The following is a 24,106-nucleotide window of genomic DNA, read 5'->3' as shown; positions in this document are numbered from 1 at the left end:
GTTTTCAATAATTGATAATACATCAGATAAGAACAGTAAAAAGTATAAATGCACCACAATTTTTATCTCTTATCAAGAAATCCAAAATCCATGAAAATGCAAATTAGAAACCTTATTACGACTCCAGGATTTAGGGAGTTTGTTTCCCATTTCTGCCCTGTGTGTGTGGAGTTTTCTTCACCCTGTGCTTCAGGGGTTTCCTCTAGGTCTCTAGTTTCCTCACCCAGTCCAAAGACATGCTCTGTTGGTTGATTGGCATCTCTAAATTGTCTGTAGTGTAAATGCTCATATATATGTGTGTGTGTGTGTGTGTGTGTGTGTGTGTGTGTGTGATTGTGCCATGCTTATCCAGAGCAACTTACAGAAGTATTAAAAGTCAATTAAAATAGAAACCAGTGTAAGAACAGAAGATGTTTGCATATTGGAATATGATTGGCTCTTACATTTTATGATGGAATAATATTCTCTTTTTTTTTTCTCTGCAGTATCAGAAGATATAAAGTGAGATTCTCAGTTTCAACTATTTTTTGAACCATGAGAAAACTAATGCAGCATTCACCCAGGCCCCACTCTCAGCATGAAATTGCATTTATTTATTTGTTTGTTTGTTTGTTTGTTTGTTTGTTTGTTTATTGTGATTTTTAACTGATACCAGTGAAAAAAGCACCATTTAACAAAGTAATAAATGCCCACCCCTGTGTTGTGTTGCTTCATAGACTGGAGAGGATTTGGCCTGCCATGTTCGGTACTTATGTTGTTCCTTGTGTTTATTTGGCTTAGCTACAAAATTCTCCATGTGATTGTTCACGGCAAGATGTTCTTGTGTACACTGCACTGTTAATAAATGTTAAGTTTACATGTCTATGCTTATTGCAGCATTTTTTTTACAATATGTTGATGGGATGTTGCAAAAGATATATATATATATATAGTGTGTGTGTGTGTGTGTGTGTGCATGTGTGCATGTGTGTATGCTTGAGTGAGAAAAGACAAGCAGCAGAAGCTGATAAGGCTCTTATTTCTGACACTGAGATGTTGCAACACAGGCGCATGTGTATTCGATTGCACAGGCTCTGAAATGTTCATGTTACTGATTATAGCATATATGTAGGAGAAAATTGTGTTTCAAATGTGTTTTAAAATTGATCAATTTTAAAAAGAATCAGCATGATAGAAGTTAAAGTACTCAAGCAGTAAAAGTAATGTGTAATTTCTAGTATGGCTTGTTAAATAGGAGCTGTGCTACTGCAGTAGTTAAAGTTCTATGCAAGTGCCTGGAAGGTTCAAATCTCAGGTCTGCCATGTTTAAAAGTTGCTTAAACAAGACCCTTAATCAAGTGCTCTTAACCTAGACTGGGATTTTTCTATAGCTACCCTTACAAAAACACACCTCCTGTCATACAATGGATTGATAAACAATGTGTTCTCTAAAACTGCACCAGCATACAATTCTCCACCTGTGGCATGGCATCCATGTTTGAATGACCGACAATCATATGATTCCCTGTTAAACTGGATTTAATCTGCCACCACCAAGTCAGCAATCATTGCTAACTTATACTCATATTTAATATTTTCAGCTGTCTTGAATCCTTTAAATTAAATCACCTGCCAAACATGTAAATGTAATCTTCATAGTCATAGACCTGGAGTCTGTTGCTCACAAACAAACTATGTGATCTGAGAAACATACCATTTCTTAGATCACATACCAGAAAGTTCAGTGCATTGTATAGTGTTGGTCCTGTAGGCCAATACAGGAAGATTAAGAGAAGAGGAAGCCAAGTTCAGCGACCTTTCTACACCTCTGCTTCTGCATCAGTTTTGCCATGAACCTTTTTTTGGTCGGCTCATGCCTAGGGCCAGTTTCTGAGTGTTTGTGTGTATATTTTTAAAGGCAGTTGGCCACGCTGTGGTCTGGACCCAGTTCCCTTTTTCTCCTTCTATTGAGTGACTCTCAACAAGCTACCATGCAAATACATCAAACCACGACTTTGTCCCCAAAGCAGTGCGGCTGAAGCAGAGTACTCATTTAACTACTTCACAAGTCCCACAACTTACATTCTACCCTCTAGAGTTCTTTTATACTTTCGCTTACCTTAGCTGCTGTGCATCCATCCTTTCAGGGTAGTTACAGTATTATACTGGCATGCGGAATATAAGTTACTGTGTACTGGATACACAACATTACTTGGGTTCGTTGTGTGGTTACATGTACTGTGCTCCCGTATAGCAAGTGTTTGATAATCAAACCCAAAGGCCCTGAGGCAGGCTTGTTCTTACGACCCATAAAAGTTAGTGGACTGAAGACTATGGCTGTCTACAATGGAACAGCGTGCACTGACCTCATGACCTCCCAATGATCCACTGATCAAAGTCAGCACAGGAAAAAGGTTTCCTCTTTGTGTACGACCCGTTTAAACTCAGCTTTAAACCGCATTAGCTGCTCTGCGGCCATATTGATATTAATGGACATTCCTTCAGGGTTACAGAATCAATTTGGCATGCAGAACTCAAGTTCCTGTATCCCCTCGCACGAAAGCTGAGTGAAATGGCTGTGTGACTCATAATGTTTAGAAAGTTAAATCCTCCTATTGTGGTGTTACATTTGCCTCGTGTGTTCTTAATTCTGGGCCAAAGATTCACGTTTCACGATTCCGGGTCAACGATTCACGTTTCAACGATTCACGATTAATGGGACTGAAGGCTCTCTGACAGCGCTTAAACAAAAATACGCCATTTTGAATCTCACACCTGCAACAGGATGCTAAACATTTAGGGTGAGTCAGGGGAAAAATAGCAACTTTAAAGCATCCGCTTGAGCAATCTATCACTGAAACAATTTTGTTTGCATATCTGAGTTTCACTACATAGTTAGATTTATATTCTGCTACATGTCAGAAAGCGCTGCTGTGTTTTAAGGATTTACTTTCTTTTGCAAACCTGCTGTGTGTGTGTGTGTGTGTGTGTATCTAAACTAAACTATGACCAAGACCATGGACAAGCCACATTTTATTTTAGGCCTTCCTATTAGCATTGGATCTCTTCAGAAGACGTGCCCCACAAGTCTTCAGATGTGACTAATATCACACTTAAGTAACACACACACACACAAACGCACGTACACACAGACGTGAAGACAAAAAAAGACCACTTCCTCAAAGTATGCATGATGTGAACAGAGATTAAACTAGTTTATTATTTTCAAAGAGGGGAAAAAATTACGCAACAAAAAAGCAAGTCTTTTTTTTTTTACACTATTGATTATTAAATTTGTACAACCATTCAGTCTGCATTACATAAAGAAATAATTCTACATCTTTGTTTCTTTCGTATTTTTGGTACTCTGAATTATACATACAAATAACAAATACAGGAACTTTTTTTTTTCACAATGCATATAACCTGGGCCAGAAGAAAGTCTTTAAGGTGAACAAAACAGGTGGTCATGTGTAATAAGAATGTGTGTGTGTGTGTGTGTGTGTGTGTGTGTGTGTGTGTGAGTGTGTGTGTGTGTGTGTGAACATAAACCGATTGCCCAAGACCTATTACACATCCAGAAGAGTAGCTGGCAGTCAGAGGAACAGACCTGACTACACAAGCGTTAATGCGTTACACACCGTTCCATTACACAGAGAGCCCACATTCCATTATTCTCACTTTATTTTCTGTCAGTCTCTGTCTCTTTCTTTACAAGGAAGAGCCGCTACAACGTCCCGCTTCGGCGTCTTGTCTTTCCTCCATGTTTAAGTCGTACCCTTCTTGTCGTTAGCTGCCCGTGGACTTTTTCCCCCCCTCCTTGTTAGTCTTTTTCTCTCTTTTAAAAAGTCTTTTAAATGTACTGTATTTCATACAATTTGTACAAATATATGCAGAGTCTGTCTCCTCTGTGGTTTTCACAGAGTTCTTATCTCTTATTGAGGAAAAACGAAAGGGAAGGATGATGAGTTGAGATGGAGGGATGAATAAAAGGATGGATGGATGGTTGGATGGAAGGATAGATGGATGGATGGATGGATGGATGGATAGATGGAAGGAGAACAGGGTTTAAACCTTTCCGCTTCACTTTTGGGTGACTGTGCCATGAGAGAGGGAACCTGTACATGAGTAATGGTGGTGATGTTATAAGGTTAACAATGTAAGCAATGAAAGTCTCTCTCACTCTCTCTATTTCTCTTTCTTTCTCATGTTGGTGAGAAGTAGGGGTGTAGAAAAGTTTTACAGGGCTCATAGCAGTCATCTGTGGGCCAGGAGAGAGCAGGTTTAGGGGTTGAGGAACAAAGGTTGAGGAGTTGTGGTTGAGGCTGAGGTCACGGTCAGGGTTGGAGGTAGCCTAACCCATAGCGGTCACCATACTGGAGGGGTGGTGGGGGGCAAAGGGCAAGCTGGAGGAGGGGTGCATGGGAGTGGGTGTGGTCAGCATGTGGCCCGAGTGCGAGAAGGGTGGGAATGAGGTCATGTGACGTGAGAGGGCAGCCGGGCTGAATGAACTCTTCTCCATCAGGCTCTTGGGGAAGTCGTCCATGCTGTCCTGAGACTTTTTGCTCTTCTTGGACTTGCTGGACATCTTCCTGTTGCGGGTCTGGATGCCTTCCTTCTTCATAGTGAGTGGTCGGTTGATCTGTGGTGGAGAAATAAGAATGGTGGGGTTTCGTTAGCGCTAGCTAATCAAAGAAGACGGGTGGTATTCAGTAGTATCGATCAGAGCGTTTTAAAATATTAGAAAACACATTTCCAATAATACCATAAAAAGAGCATTGTTAATGGTTTGACCCACAATTCATACTAGCAAACAACAAATTGAGTGTATCCACAGGTTATGCTTGTGGTCAGTAAGTCCCAATAACAAATGTTAGTATCCAAAAATGTATAGGTCTTGCAGCAGCGTTACAAAGTTACATTTGCTAAACCCAAGGAACTGAAATTGGGAGACATCAGACAACCAGCTCTGTATATTCATATATTTGTGCCAATCATGTGATATTGCTGCTTTACTGATTTAACTAATTCCCATTAAACTGAGAATATCACACTTAAAATGTCGCTTGCTGCTGATGTTTGAATTGATTGTCACAAACCTACATAAGACTTGAACGGCTACCTTTCTCACTTGATAGTGTGAACGCCAGATCAATCTGCAGCATGTGAGTAGAAACAATTTTTGAAAGCATTTAAATACAGACAAATTTCCTAACTAATATGAGATGCATACGTGACAAAAGTCTGTACTGTTCTTTGTGTTAGGACTACGAGTTTCAGTTAAGCAGCAGAGGAATCATCTGTGTCTATATGTTTGGGTTTCAGATTTCACAGATGTCAAGAACTGCAGCTTTTACATAAAAAAAGTAAGATTATCAGGATAAGATTGTGATTAGATTAGGTTCAGTATAGCATTAGCTAGCTGCATTAATAATTATGCCAGTGGAAGGTCCTCACATGAATAGTAAGAAAAACATACTTTGTGTGTGTGTGTGTGTGTGTGTCAGGTCATATCAGCACCAGGCTGGAATTAGCTGTTGATTCCTTGACACCAGGCACAGCTGATGCCAGGCTTGCCAAGCAGAGAAACCCCAGACTCTGGCTCGGCGAACACGGGCACAGTGGCACTGCCACGACACCTCACTCTCCTGCCAGCCAGCATCACCATCACAGAATTGAACTCCTTAGCCTTTAGCTCTCTCTTTCTCTCTCGCTCTGTTACTGTGCCTTTCATGCCCTTGTTCTCCCTTTTTATGCTCTGTCTTAGCTTGCTTCAACTCACTTCATCACTGTATGCACTTGGTGCCAGGCCACAATGTTTAGAACAGCATTTGGACAGAAATTTTTTTGTCCTATTCTCTCTCTCTCTCTCTCTCTCTCTCTTCAGGCTAAAGTAATGAAGAGTAGACCTACAGCTAGAAGCTTATACTATTGTGGTACTCGATTATGTGAATGCTTTTAATCAATAGCTTTTTAAAAATGTATGTGCTTGTCCATTGCATATCACACTAAACATGGACCAAAACAGATCAAGCAACAACAGACCGAGGAACAATATCCGCTTATGAGATGTGTGGTATAGCTAGGTTTTGTGGCCTCTTGTGGTCACTGGGCGCTCGCTAGGTCAGTCGTGGGCAGTCGGCCCTGCTTTACTTAAGCTACAATGAACGAGCAATAAGTCGCACAACTGTGGTTTCCTTTAGATGTTTCTGTAAGTAGCGCAGAGCACAGTGTTAGAGACACCAAAGTTAGTGAGGTGCTTGATGTAAGAATTTCTCTGTGCTACATGTTCTTGACCGTCACAACAAACACGTACACACTGTGGTTACCATACAGACCACTATGCTAACACCAACCTCCGTACTCCAAAAAGACTCCGGGTGACCACAACACCAGTGTGAGATGTTTCAGCACAAAGCCAGTGTGACAGACACGTGCACACACACACACACACACAAAACACGCACACCAGTGCAAGGTTTCATTCTGTCATAGAGTTTCAGTGTGCCTTTGATAGAGGTTAAGGTTAAGAGAAGAGAAACAGAAGGTTCAGTGAAATTTAGGATTTGTTTCAAGACCAAAAGGCTCATTTTCAGATTCTAATTTTATGGGTCACATGTGAAACCATGCACAATACGATGTGAAGTGAAATGCATTAACGACTGCCTGAGACATAAAAATAAAAATAAAAATAGAATAAAAAGTAGTTTTGAATTTTGCAAATATACTGGGTACTAGGTCACATCAGATGATTATATCCAATGCTGAAATATTTGTTTATATTACAATCTAAGCTGTGGCTGATAAGAGTCATCCAAAAACAATTACAAGTGCAATAATAGGTTGTAATAAAGGCTACTGCAACAAACTATGACCTGTCATTCCAACAATAGAAATAAAAAAATAATCATTATAGTAATCAGAATAATAATGATCATTTTCCTTGTGTTTTTATTATACTTGATTGCACTACTGGGAATACTGGAATTTGTTTGTTTGTGTGTGTGTGTGTCTGTGTGTATGTTGAACAATTTTTCACACACTCTTGTTTTTAAAGTCAGCATTTTCCAAGTTGTTGCCAGTTTAAAGAAAGAAAGATCAGATCAGATCCAGCACTTACATTGTGCAGTTTAAAGTAGAGGCCGCAGGCATTGCACACCGGGTCACCGTTGGCGTTTCTCCTCCACAGCGTCGTTGTGGTCGTTTGACAGTTTGCACAGGAGGTTCCTGCTCGCCGTGCAGCAGACTGCAAGAGGCAGAGAAACAGAGGGATTAGACATAGTGACCTGTGCTTTCACACCTCAGCAGTTAGTAGCCATAGTGTTCCAACCATACATGACCATACGTTAACCTTCTACACAGTATTGTCTAATCCTTCTCATCTAATGGCTGAGGTTTTTTTTTTCCTTTTCTGTGACGTAGAGTGATGTTGAAGGAATAACGTGGCAAAGAGACTTCTAACAGCCGTCCCTTGACTGGGCTAAAAATATATTCCCTCAAATGCAAATATTTATAAAAGGGCATAAAAGCGGAGGCTTAAATGGCAACCATTAAGGCTGATGAAATTTTCCTGTTAAACGGAGAAGTTAGCATTAAGAGCAGGCAAGACGAAGCTCCTGTCTCGTATTTAAAACAATCACGCTGACAGTTTATTCAATTAGACCCGGCGTAAATTTCATTCCCGTCACTCCGCATTGCCCACAAATAGCTTTTCCATGGGCAATGCACTCAAAGATGGATTTATATTCATGTTGCATGTTTTCTTGCTTCTCCACATAGCCGAATCTTGCTCTTTCTGTTTTTCTCTAGGCCAACAGTATACATAACTTCATCTTCTTAATATGGACCATCTGTTTTTGTCCTTTGCTTCATTTTGCACAATGGAGTTTGAGTTTTGAAAAAATGTTCGTTAAAGTTTATCATAAACAAGTAAAGTTTGAAAAAAAAAATCATATGCACTTAAGAATAGTTTTTTCTTTTTACAAATGCACAAGAAAACGAAACCAGTTAACTACAAAAATATTGGAAAGCCTATGGGCTTATTAGCTGTTCCTTTAAATGAGCAGTGAAGAAAAAATATGTAAAGGCAGCAAAGGGAACCCTGCACTACTTTGCTGATCACCAGTAGAAAGGAATCATAGTAGTATACCCTGACATTTGCTCTTTTCATCCCCATTCTGTCTCTTTCTCTCTCATGCACACGCTCCCTCTTTCTCCCATACTCCCCCCTCACCCCCTCATCCCCTGCCTTCTGAGGAGTCGTGGTGACTCTTGCCCCCTCCGCCTGCCTTTATGTTTAGGCTGGGGACTTTATCAGCAGCGCTCAGATATCCGGCAGCCTTTTCCTGGGAAGTCAGCTTTTTACATTAGAGAGAGTGAGAGAGAGTGGGGGAGAGAGAGACAGACAGAGAGAGAGAGAGAGAGAGAGAGAGAGATGCCAAAATAGAGCTGCCCTCTGACAGTTTCCCCTGCCTTGAATGAGGTATATCTAAATCTAGAAAGACAGTCTGCATACAGGGAATTCACCTTTAAATGTTTTAAATATTGTCACATTTTAACGCCCAGCTGTATTTTAGGTGACATTAAGCACGGCACAGCTACATTTTACTTTAAGAAACTATTAATTGCTTTCTTCTACCTAGACCGTGATCCATTTCTGCTACAAATCTACGCAGCTCTATATGTAAGAGAGGTACATTACTAGCGATTCAGTCTTTGACCATCATTGAGATCGTGGGACGAATTGCAGCTGCCATTTGTGTGTCTGTTTGAACGCCTTAGGTATAATTTGTTACAAGATCTTTGAAGAACTCTGTGGACATATGCATGCCTTCAACAGTGTACATGTGCTAGCACTTTTCATGACAGAATTTTTCATTAAACATTAGTCAGACCACAGAGGAGAACAAAAAAAAAAAAAAACACCTATGCTGGTTTAGAAATGCATGCTGAAGTCAAAATCGTTAGTCATGATGTCATTAGGGTTACTTAAAGTGTAGCAGCATATATTGCACAAGCTTGTTTATATTGACTAGCTTAAAAACTAACCATCTTTCTAGCCACATCAACAATGATGAGTAATAATGAATAATGATGAGTAATAATGACGTCAAGTCGGCTTCCGGCTTAAATTGGGGTATAACGGTTTTCGAGCCTGCGGCATGATGTGTTCTAGAATGTACTGATGTAAAAGAACGGCCTTCCACACGCTGCATCGAAGTTTTCCCTTTGTCACGGAAATGCCCGATTTCATAGCCGAAAAGATGCGATGCTTGGCTGTGCTTTGTAAAATCAAGAGTGTGACATGAGTATTCCGATCACATGCTTTCAATGAAGCATCTGTAGGCCTGCTGTGCGTAAAGTGAAATTACATTTTAATATTCATTTGATATAGGCTAGAATAAGGCCATGATTTTGTACTCTTTGTCTAAAGATAATTCTATTTAATACATTTTTGTATTTTTATTTAATTAGCCAAAACAAGTTTCCCCGCATCCTCAAGCAAGCGCTTTCCCATCCGCAATTTCTTGATCATGTATGTGAGATTCTCTACTGATATTTTCAGCTTCGGCACAGCACGTGTGGTCCTCACAGTTTTTATGGGGGGAAAATAATAATATATAATGTATAATATAGTATAATTTATTAGACTATTTTACTGTTATATTAGCGGGAAAAGGTCAGGTGTGTGTGATCTACTGGTGTGTGCTGCTCTCCTGTATGGACAATGGACTAAAACTAATGAATAAGACTAAAATGTAAATACTCTTAGTATTTAATAACATTCATAATAGATACTAAATATGCGGGAGTCTAGTTAGGACTTTTTGTTTGTGTTCACACTAAGACTAAACTAAAACATCTGTGAAAGATAATAATAATAATAATAATAATAATAATAATAATAATTTAGAAAAAAAATAGTTTACAATAATTTGTCTAAAATAGTTTTATTTTTAATCCTTGTCCAGAGTCCCAGTTCGTGCATCTACTTGTGTAACTGAGATAATAACGGAATAACGGGGAAAAGGCGTACCAGTCTCCGCTTGGGCTTGATAAGGGGTCGGTTCTGCCCGTTCATCTTGTGGTAAAGTCCGCACGCGTTACACAGGTAGTGGCCGGTTCCGTCCCGCCGCCAAAGAGGAGTAGAAGTGGCTCCGCAGTTCACGCATTCCCGGCCCTCTGCACGCACAAAACATGCACATTTATAAAAAACACACGCACATAAAGTTCTGACTAATTCACAAACCTGCAGAAGTGACTATGCTTCAAAATATAAGTGGCACCTAAAAACGCACACGTGCAGAGATACTAAAGTCACCACAGCATCTTCAAGCAGAAAAGGCAGCATTTTAAAACAGCACTGTTGAGAAACATTGTGGGGGGGGGGGGGCTCGTATAGCAAATGCTCTCATTAAAATGCGCGTGACATGCAATGTTATAATTTTAAATTAGCAACAACAAACACAATTACAGCAACAATAACAATAGTAGTAGACCGCTACTCAGATCAGGTAGGTGATGTTGCAGATAGGTCTTATCAAAGCCATCAGAGAATAAGACGAGAATGTTGGAATGAAAATACGTTGGAAAAATAACACCGCTTATTCAGAATAATTATATATAAGGTGTGCATTATTATGGGTATATTATGGGTCATGTCTGTATTTCATTTCCTATCAAACAATCTCCCGGTTCATCAGGGCAGTAGAAAAGAGCGATGGAATAAGCCACATTATCATTATTATTATTATTATTATTATTAATAATAATAATAATAATAATAATAATAATAATAATAATAATAATAATAATAAATGCAGTATTTTATTGCTTTTGATTTGCATTGGGCTAATTTAGACTACATGTCTAATCTGGTGTGTGTGTGCGTGCGTGTGTGCGTGCGTGTGAGCGCGCGCGTAATTGAAACAGTGTAGGCCTCTACCCACACACCCCCCCTCCAGTTTGAGTGACAGTCGGAGCGCGCGCGCATGTTCGGTGTCATGCCACTGCACTCGGCATTGGTCCATACACAAAGAAGGGGAAAAAAATTATAACTCGGTATATTATTTAGTGCTACAGTAAACGATTTAGGTCAGAGTCAAAAATAAGGAAAAATCTTTTGGTTATAACAAATGTGTTTTCCATTTGTTATTCTAACCCTTCCTATTCAGTCAAGACAGGTTATTAGCATTGCTATGTACAGCTTATTTGCCTTATATTAAACTTAGCAGTTAAACACGGTTTTGTTTTTAATATTAGAAGAAATAAAAACTTTTTATTCAGTAAGTTTGTGTGGACACTTCTGCCTGTACTGTAATATCGCCTCGTGTTGCGCAAAGCTTGTTCCGGGTTTGTGGGCTGCAACTCGACCACAAAATGAAACATTTCAGGTTTAAGGTCACGTACAGACGATATGAGAAATATCAGCAAACTATAAAATAGGTTAGAATTGGCTGTACTGTTTCAAACACACTTGTACATACCACAAGAAACTGTTTAAATCTAATCTAGACCGGTTTGGTTAAGCAGCTTCTTTTGCGTCTGGATTTTCGAATTTAATAATTTCCTCCACGTCACGTTCAAATATCGCGAGAACACACTTCGCGTAAAAATATCGACAGTTTAATTTACGCAAAGCTACAGCTCTAAACAGAACAATTACTGTTAGCTAGAGAGCTCCACGAATGTTAGCTTGAGGAGGAGTTTAATAATTCCCGTCAATATGTGTCAACTGTCAATCATATTTCAAATCACTATTTGACGTGTTTTGATGAATGAATTAATCAATTAATCAATTAAGTGCGAAAACACAAAGCACTAGCGCGAACGAATTGATTTTGCAAGCTGTAAAGCGGAAGAAATATAATTACAGACTGTTTATGGTTCAAAATTAGGATCGAGATCGGAAAACATATATATTTATGATAAATAAAGGCTGAATAAAAATATTATTTCTGATATCTATGTTACCAAATATTGCTTAATTTTATGAGGTTACGTTAAATGTAATTTTTGACATTTTTACACAGTAAAAAAAATGAAAGAATAAAAAACAAAAAATCAAAGCTTCGATGAGAAAATCGGATTAGTCAGTTTTTGACAGGAGTATTTTGCTAGTGAAACCGGTTTGGTTGCTGGTGACTGAATGACCTTTTTCCCCACTAATTTCCCCCCGTGTTTGGATAGAGATTCATGCAGCAGCATCCGGCCTCTCCATCAGAGTTTCAGCGCTAAAATAAACAGCGCAGCAGGCTGAACGTAAGTGGATTAGCTTAAACACATAAAACACTGCGGAGACCGGGATCAGAAGAGATGCAAAAAAATTGCAAACATCAGGAGAAAAAAAAACGGACTAGTCGGAACAAATTGGGTAATGTTTAATTATCCCGCATGATGGTATTCGGCTTTATCACTGGACAACAATAGATTTAGTCTAATGCAGGCCTTTAATCATAAAATATTAAATATGCACTATTGGGAAAACAAGCCAGACTGTAACAAACAAATCTGTGTCCAAATTTATTTCTTGGTCCATTATTTATTATTTAATAATTTTACCTTTAAACTGGTAGATTATATTGAGAATATTGTTCCTAATAGGAATATTTCCTAATGATCATTAAGTATATAATTTATCTTAAATTGCCATTGAAGCCATATGCTGTTTTGTTTGATATGGATAACACAAGGCCAGCATTCAAGCAGTTAATTTCAATGAGGCCTTTCCTATGGAGTGCTAAATGAACACAAATACTTATCAATTGCCTCAGAGTGGCCCTGACCCCGGGAGGCTGTTTGTGAGGAAGTCTGGTAAATTTGGAACAAATAGAAAGGAGGCTAGGGTGAAATGTTTTGCCTATGTTGTGGTTAAGTTAAATCAAAATGGGTAATAAATCGCACGCCTACCTGAACAGGACCTTGTTTTTGGTCTCGTTTTGGAACCATAACTAGAGGAGGACCCACCTAGCAGGCTGCTGGGTGGGAAGAGCCCCGGCCCGTAATCGGACACATAGGGAGGGTAAGTGGCGATGGGGTGATGCGCGGAGGAGGACGTTGCCACTGCGCCTGCTCCGATGGCCATGCTACGGCTGTGGGCTGCATCCAGCTTCATGCCCTCGGGCAGCTGGTACTTGATGCACTCTTTGTCTTCAGGCCGCAGTGAAGAACCGGAAGATTGCGTGGACACAGCTGGGTCTGGGGACACGTCTTTTGGAGGAGTAGGAGGAAACGTGAAGAGGTGAGGGCTGGCATGGCCGGCTGACAGTGAAGAGGAGGAAGAGGAAGAAGAGGAGGAGGACGAGGGTGGAGGAGGGTAGACAGACAGAGGCCCCGGGGAGCCATGGTGCAGTGGTGCTTTGGAAAAAGGGGGGCCCAGGTTCCAGGGTGAGGCCCCATGGTGTGATCCGATCCCTTTACTGCTCTCCAGCCATGGCAGAGAGCCGTGCAGCAGTGATGGGCGACACACCTGACTACCTGAAAAGGCACATACAAACACAGAGGCGTGTTAACAAAAACGTCACCGTCAATGCTTGTTTTTTTTTTTTTTTATCAAAACGCTCAGTTTAAAGCTGGTTCAAACCACATGACAAAAAACAGGCAGTGGCATCACTAATAGACTGCCATGTTTTAAAACCACATTAAAAACCACGAGAGAAATAACATTAAGAAATCTTTACAAGCTGAATTATAAATGTACTGTTTGTAATTATTCAAGTGACGACAAAACTAAGTGCAGACATATTTCATCACAGATTTTTTTTAAATAGAAATTATAGCACAACTGGAAACAAATTTTGCTAAATTGTAGAGGGCCAAAATCTACAACCTTTCGTTTTGAAACTTCTAAGTAAAATGTTATTATTATTATTATTATTATTATTATGACTGGTAACGTAATATATTTTATTGATAATGTAATACACTACAATCCTGGCTGATTTGAATTGAGCTTTACAAAATGAAAAACAATGCGGATAATAATTCACCGCCAGGATTGTGGTTCACTGCAGTGTATTTTGAAACTCTAGTCTTGTATATCTGCGATGCTGAAAGAAACAAATTTCGGTTGGTTTACATGTATGGGGGGAAAAACTAAACGATACTGCATGGTGAAAGTCTGAAGGATTCACAATTAACACCTAACGCATGTCATTAGCTCTCATTATCAAGGCCGTCGATACCCAACACTCCTCCTTCAGTATCTGTCTAAAGTGCGGGGAAAATCTGAAAGTACCGAGATGTCTGAAAGAGACAAGCTTCAAAAGAGAAACAAAGTCAGGCCTTTTCCTGCCTGCACACGGCTCGCGAAGTCACGGCAATAAATTAAACCCAATAACAATAATAACTTTCTCCACCCAGAGAATCGTTTATGTATCTGAACTTTGTCGGGTTATTTGTAAGGCCCCAACTCACATACTGACCAACTCCCATAAAAAGCCTAAATCTAAATCTAACGACGCATTATTGTCAAGATAGCACACATTATTCACAACGGGCACTTCTGTCACTTCAAAGAAAAGAAGGATAAATAAATACACATTGTAGAAATAACAAATGGATGTTCATTCAAAATGCCGACTCTGTAGCGTGCATTGTTTTGTTCCTACAGGAAAAGGCCTCGAATGTAGAAAACTTCAGATTAAATTTTATTAAGAGTCTAAAATATGAGCTGACAGCAAAACACTAGAAAGATGTGAAACCAGTGACACACCACTCGAGATAAAAAACACCTTAAGGTCGGGTCGTCTATGTTCTGGCTTGTAGCAGACTTCTTGCCTCTTTTTTTTACGAATTTTATAATACAGTAAAGTAAGGTCTACTTGGTATTTTTTAAAATAATTTTACTATTATTCTTATATTATAAATTATTTAGTATTTTATTTTTAAATAAGTATATTGCTATGCAAGTTTTTTTATATTTTTATGCAAGTAATAATAATCATCATAATAATAACCATAATAATGATAATGATGGTGATGACAATAATAATAATAATAATAATAATAATAATAATAATAATAATAATAATAATAATAATAATAACAAATAATAATAATAGTTCAGTTCCATTTAAATCAGCCTGCACCAGGCACATCATGCAATTTTAATTTAATAGTAAAAAGTTTAGTTAGATATTTAAAAACCGTATTAATAAGAATCCGTTTAACCTATAAGTGACACTTTAACCAGATGTAAAGACAGTGTGAAGTGCTCGTTGAATGCGTGCGCCCTAACCCTAACCCTAACTCCGATGTGTTTGTGCTGCAAATTAAAAAAAAAAGGCATCAGATGCTCACCGTGTGGCGGCGGGTACCTCTGCACGGCCCGGTTCCCGTAGTACGGGTGGCCGCTCTGTCCGTCAATGTTGAAGAGCACGTCCATGTCCTCGAGCGGATACTGCGGCTCCATGTACGAGTGGCTGAGTCCGGGGTGGTGCGGCTCCGCGTGCTGCCCGTTCAGCACCGGGTGAGGATGATGATGAGGGTGGTGGCCTATCCAGCGGGTCTGCTCCGCGCTCACTTCCATCGTTTCGTTTTTAGCAAACGTTCATACACAAGCGGGCGGAAATAATACACACAAGGCGAAAGTAAAAGACAAGTAATATTTATGAAAGTCCCCAAATTCCGTCTCTGATTAATCCAGACGTTTCTTCAGAAGTAACTTCCGAGGATCACCTGCAACTAAGAAAAAAAAAGTTTACCTCGCCGTCCGGTTTCTTGTCGTCTTTTCTATCATTGGGTTAAAAAAAACACAGTGTCCTTTTTCTTCGGCCACTTTAAAGGACTGACCGCTTCAATAAATAAACGTTCGACTATTAAAATGTCACATGGGACTTACAAACACACAAAAAATGCAAAGAGCGCCCTCTGATAGCGATTTCAAACAAATAAGTCCAGTGTTGTCCGAGTACGGCTCCAAAGGATTTTGACTGTTTTTCTGCTCCGTGACGGCGCACGCGGACTCAACAGGTCGGGTTGCTGTGGAGAGTCTCAGTGCGCGCGGACTCCACCGAAACTTTTAACGCACTGATCAAAATCTCTGTTTATGCGCAGCGGTAAAACCTTCGAACCCCCCCCCAGTGACTCCCTCCCTCCTCCTCCCTCCCTCCTCCCTCCCTCCGTCCCACCTCCCTCTCTCTACTCCCTGCCTCTCCGTCTAAACCTAGCACCGTCCCAGCGTTGCTCGCTTTTTTTTTTTTTTTTTTTTTTTTTTTTTTTTACAGTGAAGGCATTCTTTTAGGATGGCGCCAGGCGGCTCAATGCTCGCAGACAGCTTGTGGCGCGACGCAACTTAAGGAGGGTCTCTCTCTCTCTCTCTCTCTCTCTCTCTCTCTCTCTCTCTTTCGGTGTCATCAGTAGGGAGGGGCTACACCGCTCGGACTAATTGAATAAAGTGGGGGCCATGCAGGGAAAGATGACCAGGAGCTTTGGAGCTCTTCCTCTCTCTCCCTATGCACACACACACACACTCCCATTCACAAAGCACATTTGGACAATTCATTCACACACACACACACACACACAGACACACACACAATTTCTCTATTTCACAACATTTATACATCAGCTTCATAAATACATACAGGACTATCTCACGCATGATAGAGCTAAAATATAACACAAATGTACAAACCTTCCAAAACTAAAACAAAAAAAATCTGAAGTTTCTTTAGAAAAGAAACAAAAAAAGAAAGTGCTCATATGTACTTACACAAATGTATTATTATAATTATTAATTATTATTATTATTAATTATTATTATTACTATTAAACCCTTGTTCTGGGATTGGAAACTACTGGATTGTTTACTTAATCTTTTTTTTTTTACTAAAAATTGTAAAAATAAATACAGATTCATTTTGCTCTGAAAAAAGTTTATTTAATCTAATTAAAAAAAATCTTCTAACCTACAGTCTTCTAGTGACCCCGTGTGTGCGTGCGTGTGTGTGTGTGTGTGTGTGTGTGCGCGCGTGTGTGTGTCAGAGCTTGTTAACAGTGGCAGCTGTTCTCTTAAAACTGCGTGACAGTGCGTCCTCTCGCGGTGACATGCGCAAGACTTTTCTTTTCCTCTTTCATTAACGCTCACATCCTGCTCGTTCAAAATGGGGTTTCTGCGTTTTCGCCATGCAACACATCCTTTGTCCACTTTCCTTAATTCTTAACACCAGACTCAGCGTGCATATAAAGCGCCGCGCTCGTCATTTACAGACCGGTTTACAGCTCATGCAATGAGATGTCATGCATTAATCGTGTGAAGGTCTGCTTTGCATTTCTCTATCCGTCGCTCAGTACTGAACGCTGCTATAGAGTGACATGGCGCGGCCGAGTGATTTCAACACCGCGTACATAATGCAGGTGAAAATTCACTGAGGTGACGTCACTACTTCATCGATAAAGGGATAACACGGGTTTATTAAAATAGCACAGCGGAAATCATCGTACTTAATTTTAGTGTGGCTTCTACACTCATTACATCACAAATGTGTTGTCTGTATTACTGGATTAAGTCTACCGTCAAAAGCAAACATCCGTAGGCATTTTTGAATTATTGCGTATCACTCTTTTACAATAAAATAATAGAGAAACAAACACAATCAGTCTGGAATACATCACAAAAATAAATAAATAAATAAAAAATTATCTGGTGTGCTTTGCGGATTTTAATATGTGAAATGTATTTTTAAAATATTTTTATGTGCCATATTTTCATTATGTTTCAAATGACCATTGTGCATCATTACTTTAGGTTATATATTTTATCTGTTTCTGTGATCACGTTTTAGTATTTAATATTTTTAGATTATAGTATTTTATTTATTATGTAATGTTTATTAGTACCGTTTACTTGCATTTTGTTGTCGTTTTTAATTTTAGATTACTAAGATCAAATTGATATCGCATGGCATAACATATTGCACATTATCTCATCTCTATCTATTTTATTTATTTATTAATTTTTATTTAAACTATCCAGTAGCAGTGTGTACGCAAATGATTAGCACAGCTGGGCCTAAAATGTGTTCATACTGGTACCGCTGGGCTTTTAGCCCGTGTGTTAAAACTCGGCATGGCTGACTGACCGGAAATAGAGAGAAAATACAGACATTTTTTGTGGAGATGAAACTGCAGGTGTAATAGCTTCAAAGGGAGTTCAATACAAAACATTAAAGGGGGTTTTGTGTGAGCGTGTGCATGCGTGCGCGCATGTGTGTGTTTGTGTGTGTGTGTGTGCTACTCCCGGCATTCAGTAGAACTGATACAAAAATCGATACAATGGAATAAATCCACCTGGGAGTTTGTAATCTGAAATGCATTAAGTAGACCAGCATACGCGACTCTGTGTGTGTGTGTCTGTTGCCTAGACATAAATTGCCACGTTCCTTACTATAAACGACGAGGGGAGAGTAGGAGCAGTGATATAAGAAACACACAAAAAAAAATAAAATTTGCTGATTTAGTGGAACCTTACACCACCGCAGCTCAGCTTCCGCAAAATGCATTCGGAAGTGTGTGTGTGTGGGTGGGTGGGTGTGTGTGTGTGTGCGTGCGTGCGTGTATTTCACGCACATAACATTGCTGTCAATATATGTTTGAGTTTGTAATCTGAAATGCATTAAGTGGACCAACCCACACGACTGTACAGCCTTTATATCATTTACCTACATTTTGTTTGTGTGTGTGTGTGTGTGTGTATGTGTGTGTGTTTAAATCAAACACACTCTCTTGGCTCGAGAATAAATCAGTGTAGAGGCAGTGGTAGTGGGTCAGGTTGGAGATAGCGTAGATAATCTGTGAGTTATTTTAATGTCAGATTAACATCGAGTGGAAATCGCACTTTTCTCACTGTCTTAGCGCTAAAGATGACGCACACAGATAACAGCATACTTATGTTTATCGGCCACCATTGATCTACACACACAAAACCATCGACACACATTAAAAACCTGGCACTTTTTATTATTGTTGCGTTAGGATTATGGTATAAAAGTTAGTAGTGTTCATTATAAAGGCATCACTCACTTGCACTGGCCCTGACACCCCAAAAAATCCAGGATTAATTATTATTATTATTATTATTATTATTATTATTATTATTATTATTATGTAGTCGTAGCATTAAAGCCTTTACTACAGTAGTCACCCTCATGTAAAGAAAACACTGCATAAACCTATAAGAAGTCGCTTGATGATTCAGCTTCAAGGTCGTTCTTAGAACTATGTGTTTTCTTTCAGTCTGACTCGCTTTTTCAAAAACTGAATTTTTTTTTCACTGCGTTTTAATTTCGAAATTAGAAAGTCGTCTAGTAGACATATTTACGTATTATAAAACCGTACATTTATTTACATATATACATATACAAATTATTATTATTATTATTATTATTATTATTATTATTATTATTATACATTCTATACAACTCTTGATATAGAGATGGAGGTAAAATGGAGGCATCCTAAAGCAGTAATATTTCAAGCGCCTCGACTTCTTCTAGCATCTCGTGTCTCATTTCATTCTTATACCTTTTATTCCATTTGCCTTTCTCATTTTTACATATGTATCATTTTTTCTTACATATGAGTATATATAGGATGTGGACTAGAATAGATAGACCAGTGGAGAGATTGAGAGATTGAACCAACCCCGAATCATAAGCGGAAACACACACACACACACACACACACACACACACACACGCAAACTGATGAGCGATAAAACTGACTTTTGCTTTTTCACACAAGACAGTGGGGGGAAGCTGTGGTTAAATTTGTTTTAATAAGCATAATTATTTAGTCGTATTAAAAAATAATGATTAATTAATCGTTCATATCTCGAAATGTGTTGAGTGTAAGAACATATATGTCAAAGCCTGAACTGAACCGTTAAGGGGAAAAAGGCTCAGGATGATTAATCCTTTACTAAGGTGGTGTTTTTGTCGAGTCTTTTCAAGAACGAAATTTCTTTTTGAGTCCTCTGCGATATTTGAGGGCCCTTCTGCTTCTGAGAATCAAGCTTAGAAAAATCCTGAAAGGCGCTGTCAAACTGAGAGAAAACAGATATTTCTAAGAACACCAGACATTATAGAATGATGAAGATGAGGGGAATGAAAGAGAGAGAGAGAAATGATAGAGAGAGAGTCTTGTTTTTGCTGAATCAAAAAGAAAGGAAGACATGAAAGAGCGCCTGAGACAGGCAGAACGATGAGAACGACACTCACACCCACTCCACATCATCTCTAAAGCTTCACACAGGTTAGTGTGTCAATTTCACTCTATTCATTTATTTTTGTTTTGCGTTCGTTTGCTTTTTATAAACATGCATATGTGAAATCTAATCTTAATTCAAAATGTACAAATAATAGTATTATTTTGAAAGGGCGATTTTGTTGTGTGTCGGCTGAAACGCGTGACATCTTCACTCTCAAGGCCAAACAATGAATCACAACTGTTCTTGTTCAAACAAGAGTGTGTGCATATTTTATTTATTTATTTTTGGAACACATGTGTATTTGGAAATGTGGTTTAACTCCATCCGGTGTCTCTCACTATCAGGCCAAAAACAGCTGCTTGACATCCATTCAGCTCTAATCAATCCCTCTCACTGTATCTCTAGATGCAAATGACACGCGCCCGAACACACACACACAAACACACACACAAACACACACATACAAACGGGTATGCAGACGGACTACGGGGTCCCTTAATGTCCTCATCTTAGCGTGTTTGTAGCTCACACAATCATACTCTCTCTCTCTCTCTGTCTGTCTCCCTCTCTCTCTCTCCTTCTTTCACACACAGCCTCGTTCTTTCTCTTTTATGACCCTAATCAGATCAATTTCACGGCTATGAGCAGGCAGACTTTCTCTTCTACACACTCAGGTGGTAATAGATCATTAAACCGTTTTCATCTTCGTCTATGGGAACATGGCTATAATATATATATATATATTATCAGCCTACCATTAAAAAGCCTAGCATTTTCGGAAAGTGGTCGTGGGTGCACAGCCTGTGTATCTGACCTGTGAAATGAGTAGGCTAAACACACACACACACACTCAGGACTGGGAGATTTGACATCTATCTGTGCCACACACACAGACACACTCACGCTCACACACTTTTAGACACTGCATCAGCATTATTACCTCCAACAAAAACGCACGTATTATGATGATGATGAATTTCATCATTTCAATTTCATCATCCATGCAGCTCATGCGAGCATTATTTCATGTATTCTACTATAATTCTAATAATTATTGTACTAATATTTCGAACCAACGTACCCATAATGCAGTGCTAAACGCGTCAGGGTAACAAAAAGACACTCCGTGCTGCTTTTTGGAGTCTCTTTTAGCAAAAGTGAAGGAAAATAAATAAAATAAAATAAATAAAAAAAAAACACTGAAAAAAATGTAAATCGTATCACACACCAAGTGTACGCATCAGTGATGCGGAAGCTGACCCAAGCGGACGCAAGCTAAATTAATGCGCCCTGAAAGAGCTAGAGCTGGTATGCTAATATTGTTACGTTTGCCAACGGAAATGTGAAGATAGAAAATTAAATATGCACTGACCTGCTGAATTGAGGTTGGTGATTAGATGAGGTGACACCCAGATCGAGGTGCGGATGGCATTTACAGCCAAGAGAGAGAGAGAAAACCCTGAGCTGGGTACGCGTTGAGCTTCTTTCTCCTCCTAGCCTACAGCGTCCACGCGCGCACGCGCACGCGAGCGCGCACACACACACACACACACACACACTCAAACACACACACACTCAAACACACACACATTCACACACACAAACCAAGAGGGGAAAAAAAGTGCTACCGTACTTACTGTACAGCAAGCGCGTACAGGTTGCGGACACACACGCACACACACTTAATCTGAGCTGGAGTCAACACAAAACCATTTTAACACACAGAAGAGGTCGCGGACGAAGAAGCAGCAGACACCGCCAGCCTTTTCTTTTTACTCAGCACGTGCATCAAAAAAATCCCCAGTGCTGAATGAACACAGACTGCACCAAATCTTTCACTTATCAATTTATTTATACTCAGGGTTTATTTTCTCTGTTTAATGCTGAATGAAATCTGAATGAAATCGCTATAAAATGTTTTGTGTTCAGATGTCGGCGTTAATCCAGTTCTGAGAGATAATTCAGTACACTAGTGCAGGTTCGGAGCTGGGGATTTCTCACCGAGGTTTTTTTTCTTTCTGAGAAAAATAGAAAAAAAAATCCGAAGAGGAGGAGGAGGAGGAGGAGGAGGAGGAAGGACACAACCACGGCATCTACATGCAAGAGAAATTCTGTTAAAATATCTGGCTTTAAACAGAAAAATGTCAGTTAAAACAGGGGCTCTTTATAAACATTACTCATTTAATATTTCCAGTCATCAGCACTAACCGTAATTCATATCCGTCCTTTTTTTCTTCTTCTTCATATTTAATAGAATTAGTCAAAATCGCACCGAGATGATTTTTTTCATCTCCAATTTATGAATAAAAAAAAAAGCTTTAAGTAACCTTTTAAAATATGCCGATTTTAATGATATGGGTATTTTAATAGGCATTCAATAACAGTTTCGTCACAGATAATTGAGACGCGTTATAAATGCTATAAATAAAGATTAAGAGCTGAATTAATTGCTCTAATTCGTAGCACTGGGGGAGTTAACAAAAGACATAAATTATTATTATTATTATTATTATTATTATTATTATTATTATTAAGCAAATCTGTATTCGTGTTGAAAACACGTGGGTGAATAATAAGAGAGGGAAAGCATCTTGGTTACTGAGGTGAAATGCAAAAAATTGGCTTCTTTTACATTTCTAAACTGCATTGTAAATGGTGCGGGGTTTTATTGGTTTGTTTGTTTTGTTTGTTTTTTGCACATGTGCATATTTATTAATTATTTTGCTGAACTGATCATTTCTGAAATGGCTAAAAATGGCAGAATTGTTTGCTTATCAACATGTATATTATCTGATGATAAGGAATTATTAAAGATAAGTGTCTATATACACACACACACACACAAGTTTTATTCTGTTTGCATTACCTTTGTGTTGTTTGTGGTTTCTTTACTCATGCAGCAGAAGTTTCTAGAGCACGTGCTCAGTCCGCGAGCACGAGCACAATTGAACTTTTACCATTTTTTTTAATTGCACGCGCGTCGACGTGAGCACAGAGAACGGGTTAGCTAGCTTATATTACATTAAAATTAAAATACAAATTCCAAAACGAAATTGAAAACGTCACCTAGAAGATTTGAGGATATATTATACTGTTATTAAACACCAGGATGTATCTTAACACTGGACTGTGAGATAGATAACGTCCTCAGTGGTCAGAGAAACAAGTAACGGAATTCAGGGAACGAAAATGTCCAATAGATATGATGGTGCAGTAATAATGGCGGGTTTGGAACATCTTAACAATGGCATCACGGATTCTGCGCACGAGCTCGGCGTCATTTAACGAAAACAGTCAGAGTGAAGATCCCTGATTCAACATGGGACAGAGATTAAACCCGAGACTAACGGGGTCTGGTCTAACACTAGGCCAGAAATGGTTAAAAGTGTCGGCGCGCGCTCTGACTACAGCGGTGTTAAGAAATTTTGATTTTTATGTTTGATCGTTCACATGAAGTAACATGAAATATAATTCGGATTTTAAGGTATTGGTTATTCAGTGACAATTATTAATGTGGGAAGAAGAAGATTCATACCTGTGCTCTCTCTCTCTCTCACACACACACACACACACACACACATACACACACACACACACACCGTCTTCTCACACATCTTTCTCTTCTTCTGCCTTCTCTATGAGCTCACTGACTGACCTGAAGAAGCGTTAAATATAGTCCCCACTACTATATTATTGCTTGGTTCAGAGTTTTGTCAGTGTTTGTGATGTTAGTATTGATGCTGGTGGTGTTTAATTTGGAGGTGTTTGTGAGGTTGGTGTTGTGTTTGTTGGTGGTATTGGTGTTATTGATAAGGTAGAGGTATTAGTGTAAGTACTGTTTGAATTCAGTGTTAAGGTAGTTTGGTGTTGGTGTTAGTTATTGGGATTGGATGCCGGTGGTGTTGATGTTGATGATCT

General features: G+C 39.1%; 1 protein-coding gene across 3 annotated transcripts; it reads right to left on the bottom strand.

Moving 5' to 3' along the window:
• Positions 1-3,173: 3,173 nt before the first annotated feature.
• On the bottom strand, positions 3,174-21,707 carry gata3 (GATA binding protein 3). Of its 3 annotated transcripts, none has more exons than XM_058417562.1 (6): positions 21,561-21,707; positions 15,280-15,663; positions 12,889-13,455; positions 10,016-10,161; positions 7,100-7,225; positions 3,174-4,621 (listed from the first exon to the last, which is right to left on the bottom strand). In XM_058417562.1, the coding sequence occupies exons 2-6, from the start codon at positions 15,506-15,508 to the stop codon at positions 4,334-4,336; spliced, it is 1,356 nt and encodes a 451-aa protein (XP_058273545.1). In that variant the 5' UTR covers positions 15,509-15,663; positions 21,561-21,707; the 3' UTR covers positions 3,174-4,333. The 3 variants fall into 3 exon arrangements, with proteins under 3 accessions (XP_058273545.1, XP_058273546.1, XP_058273547.1); XM_058417563.1 differs by lacking the exon at positions 21,561-21,707 and adding an exon at positions 15,821-16,039; XM_058417564.1 differs by lacking the exon at positions 21,561-21,707 and having other exon boundaries at positions 12,946-13,455; positions 15,280-16,039.
• Positions 21,708-24,106: the final 2,399 nt, after the last annotated feature.

The sequence above is a fragment of the Hemibagrus wyckioides genome, linkage group LG19 (assembly GCF_019097595.1).
Source record: "Hemibagrus wyckioides isolate EC202008001 linkage group LG19, SWU_Hwy_1.0, whole genome shotgun sequence".
Classification (NCBI taxonomy): Eukaryota; Metazoa; Chordata; class Actinopteri; order Siluriformes; family Bagridae; genus Hemibagrus; species Hemibagrus wyckioides.
The sequence above is the reverse complement of the archived record's forward strand: the minus strand, read 5'-3'. Positions and strand labels throughout refer to the sequence as shown.

Excerpts from the sequence above, each read along its gene's own strand:
- gata3 (XM_058417562.1), bottom strand. The coding sequence starts at position 15,508 with ATGGAAGTGAGCGCGGAGCAGACCCGCTGGATAGGCCACCACCCTCAT. Across the intron at positions 10,162-12,888 it reads AAAAACAAGGTCCTGTTCAG|AGGGCCGGGAATGCGTGAAC; the intron begins GTAGGCGTGCGA and ends TTGTGCGTGCAG. Across the intron at positions 7,226-10,015 it reads TCAAGCCCAAGCGGAGACTG|TCTGCTGCACGGCGAGCAGG; the intron begins GTACGCCTTTTC and ends TGCCTCTTGCAG.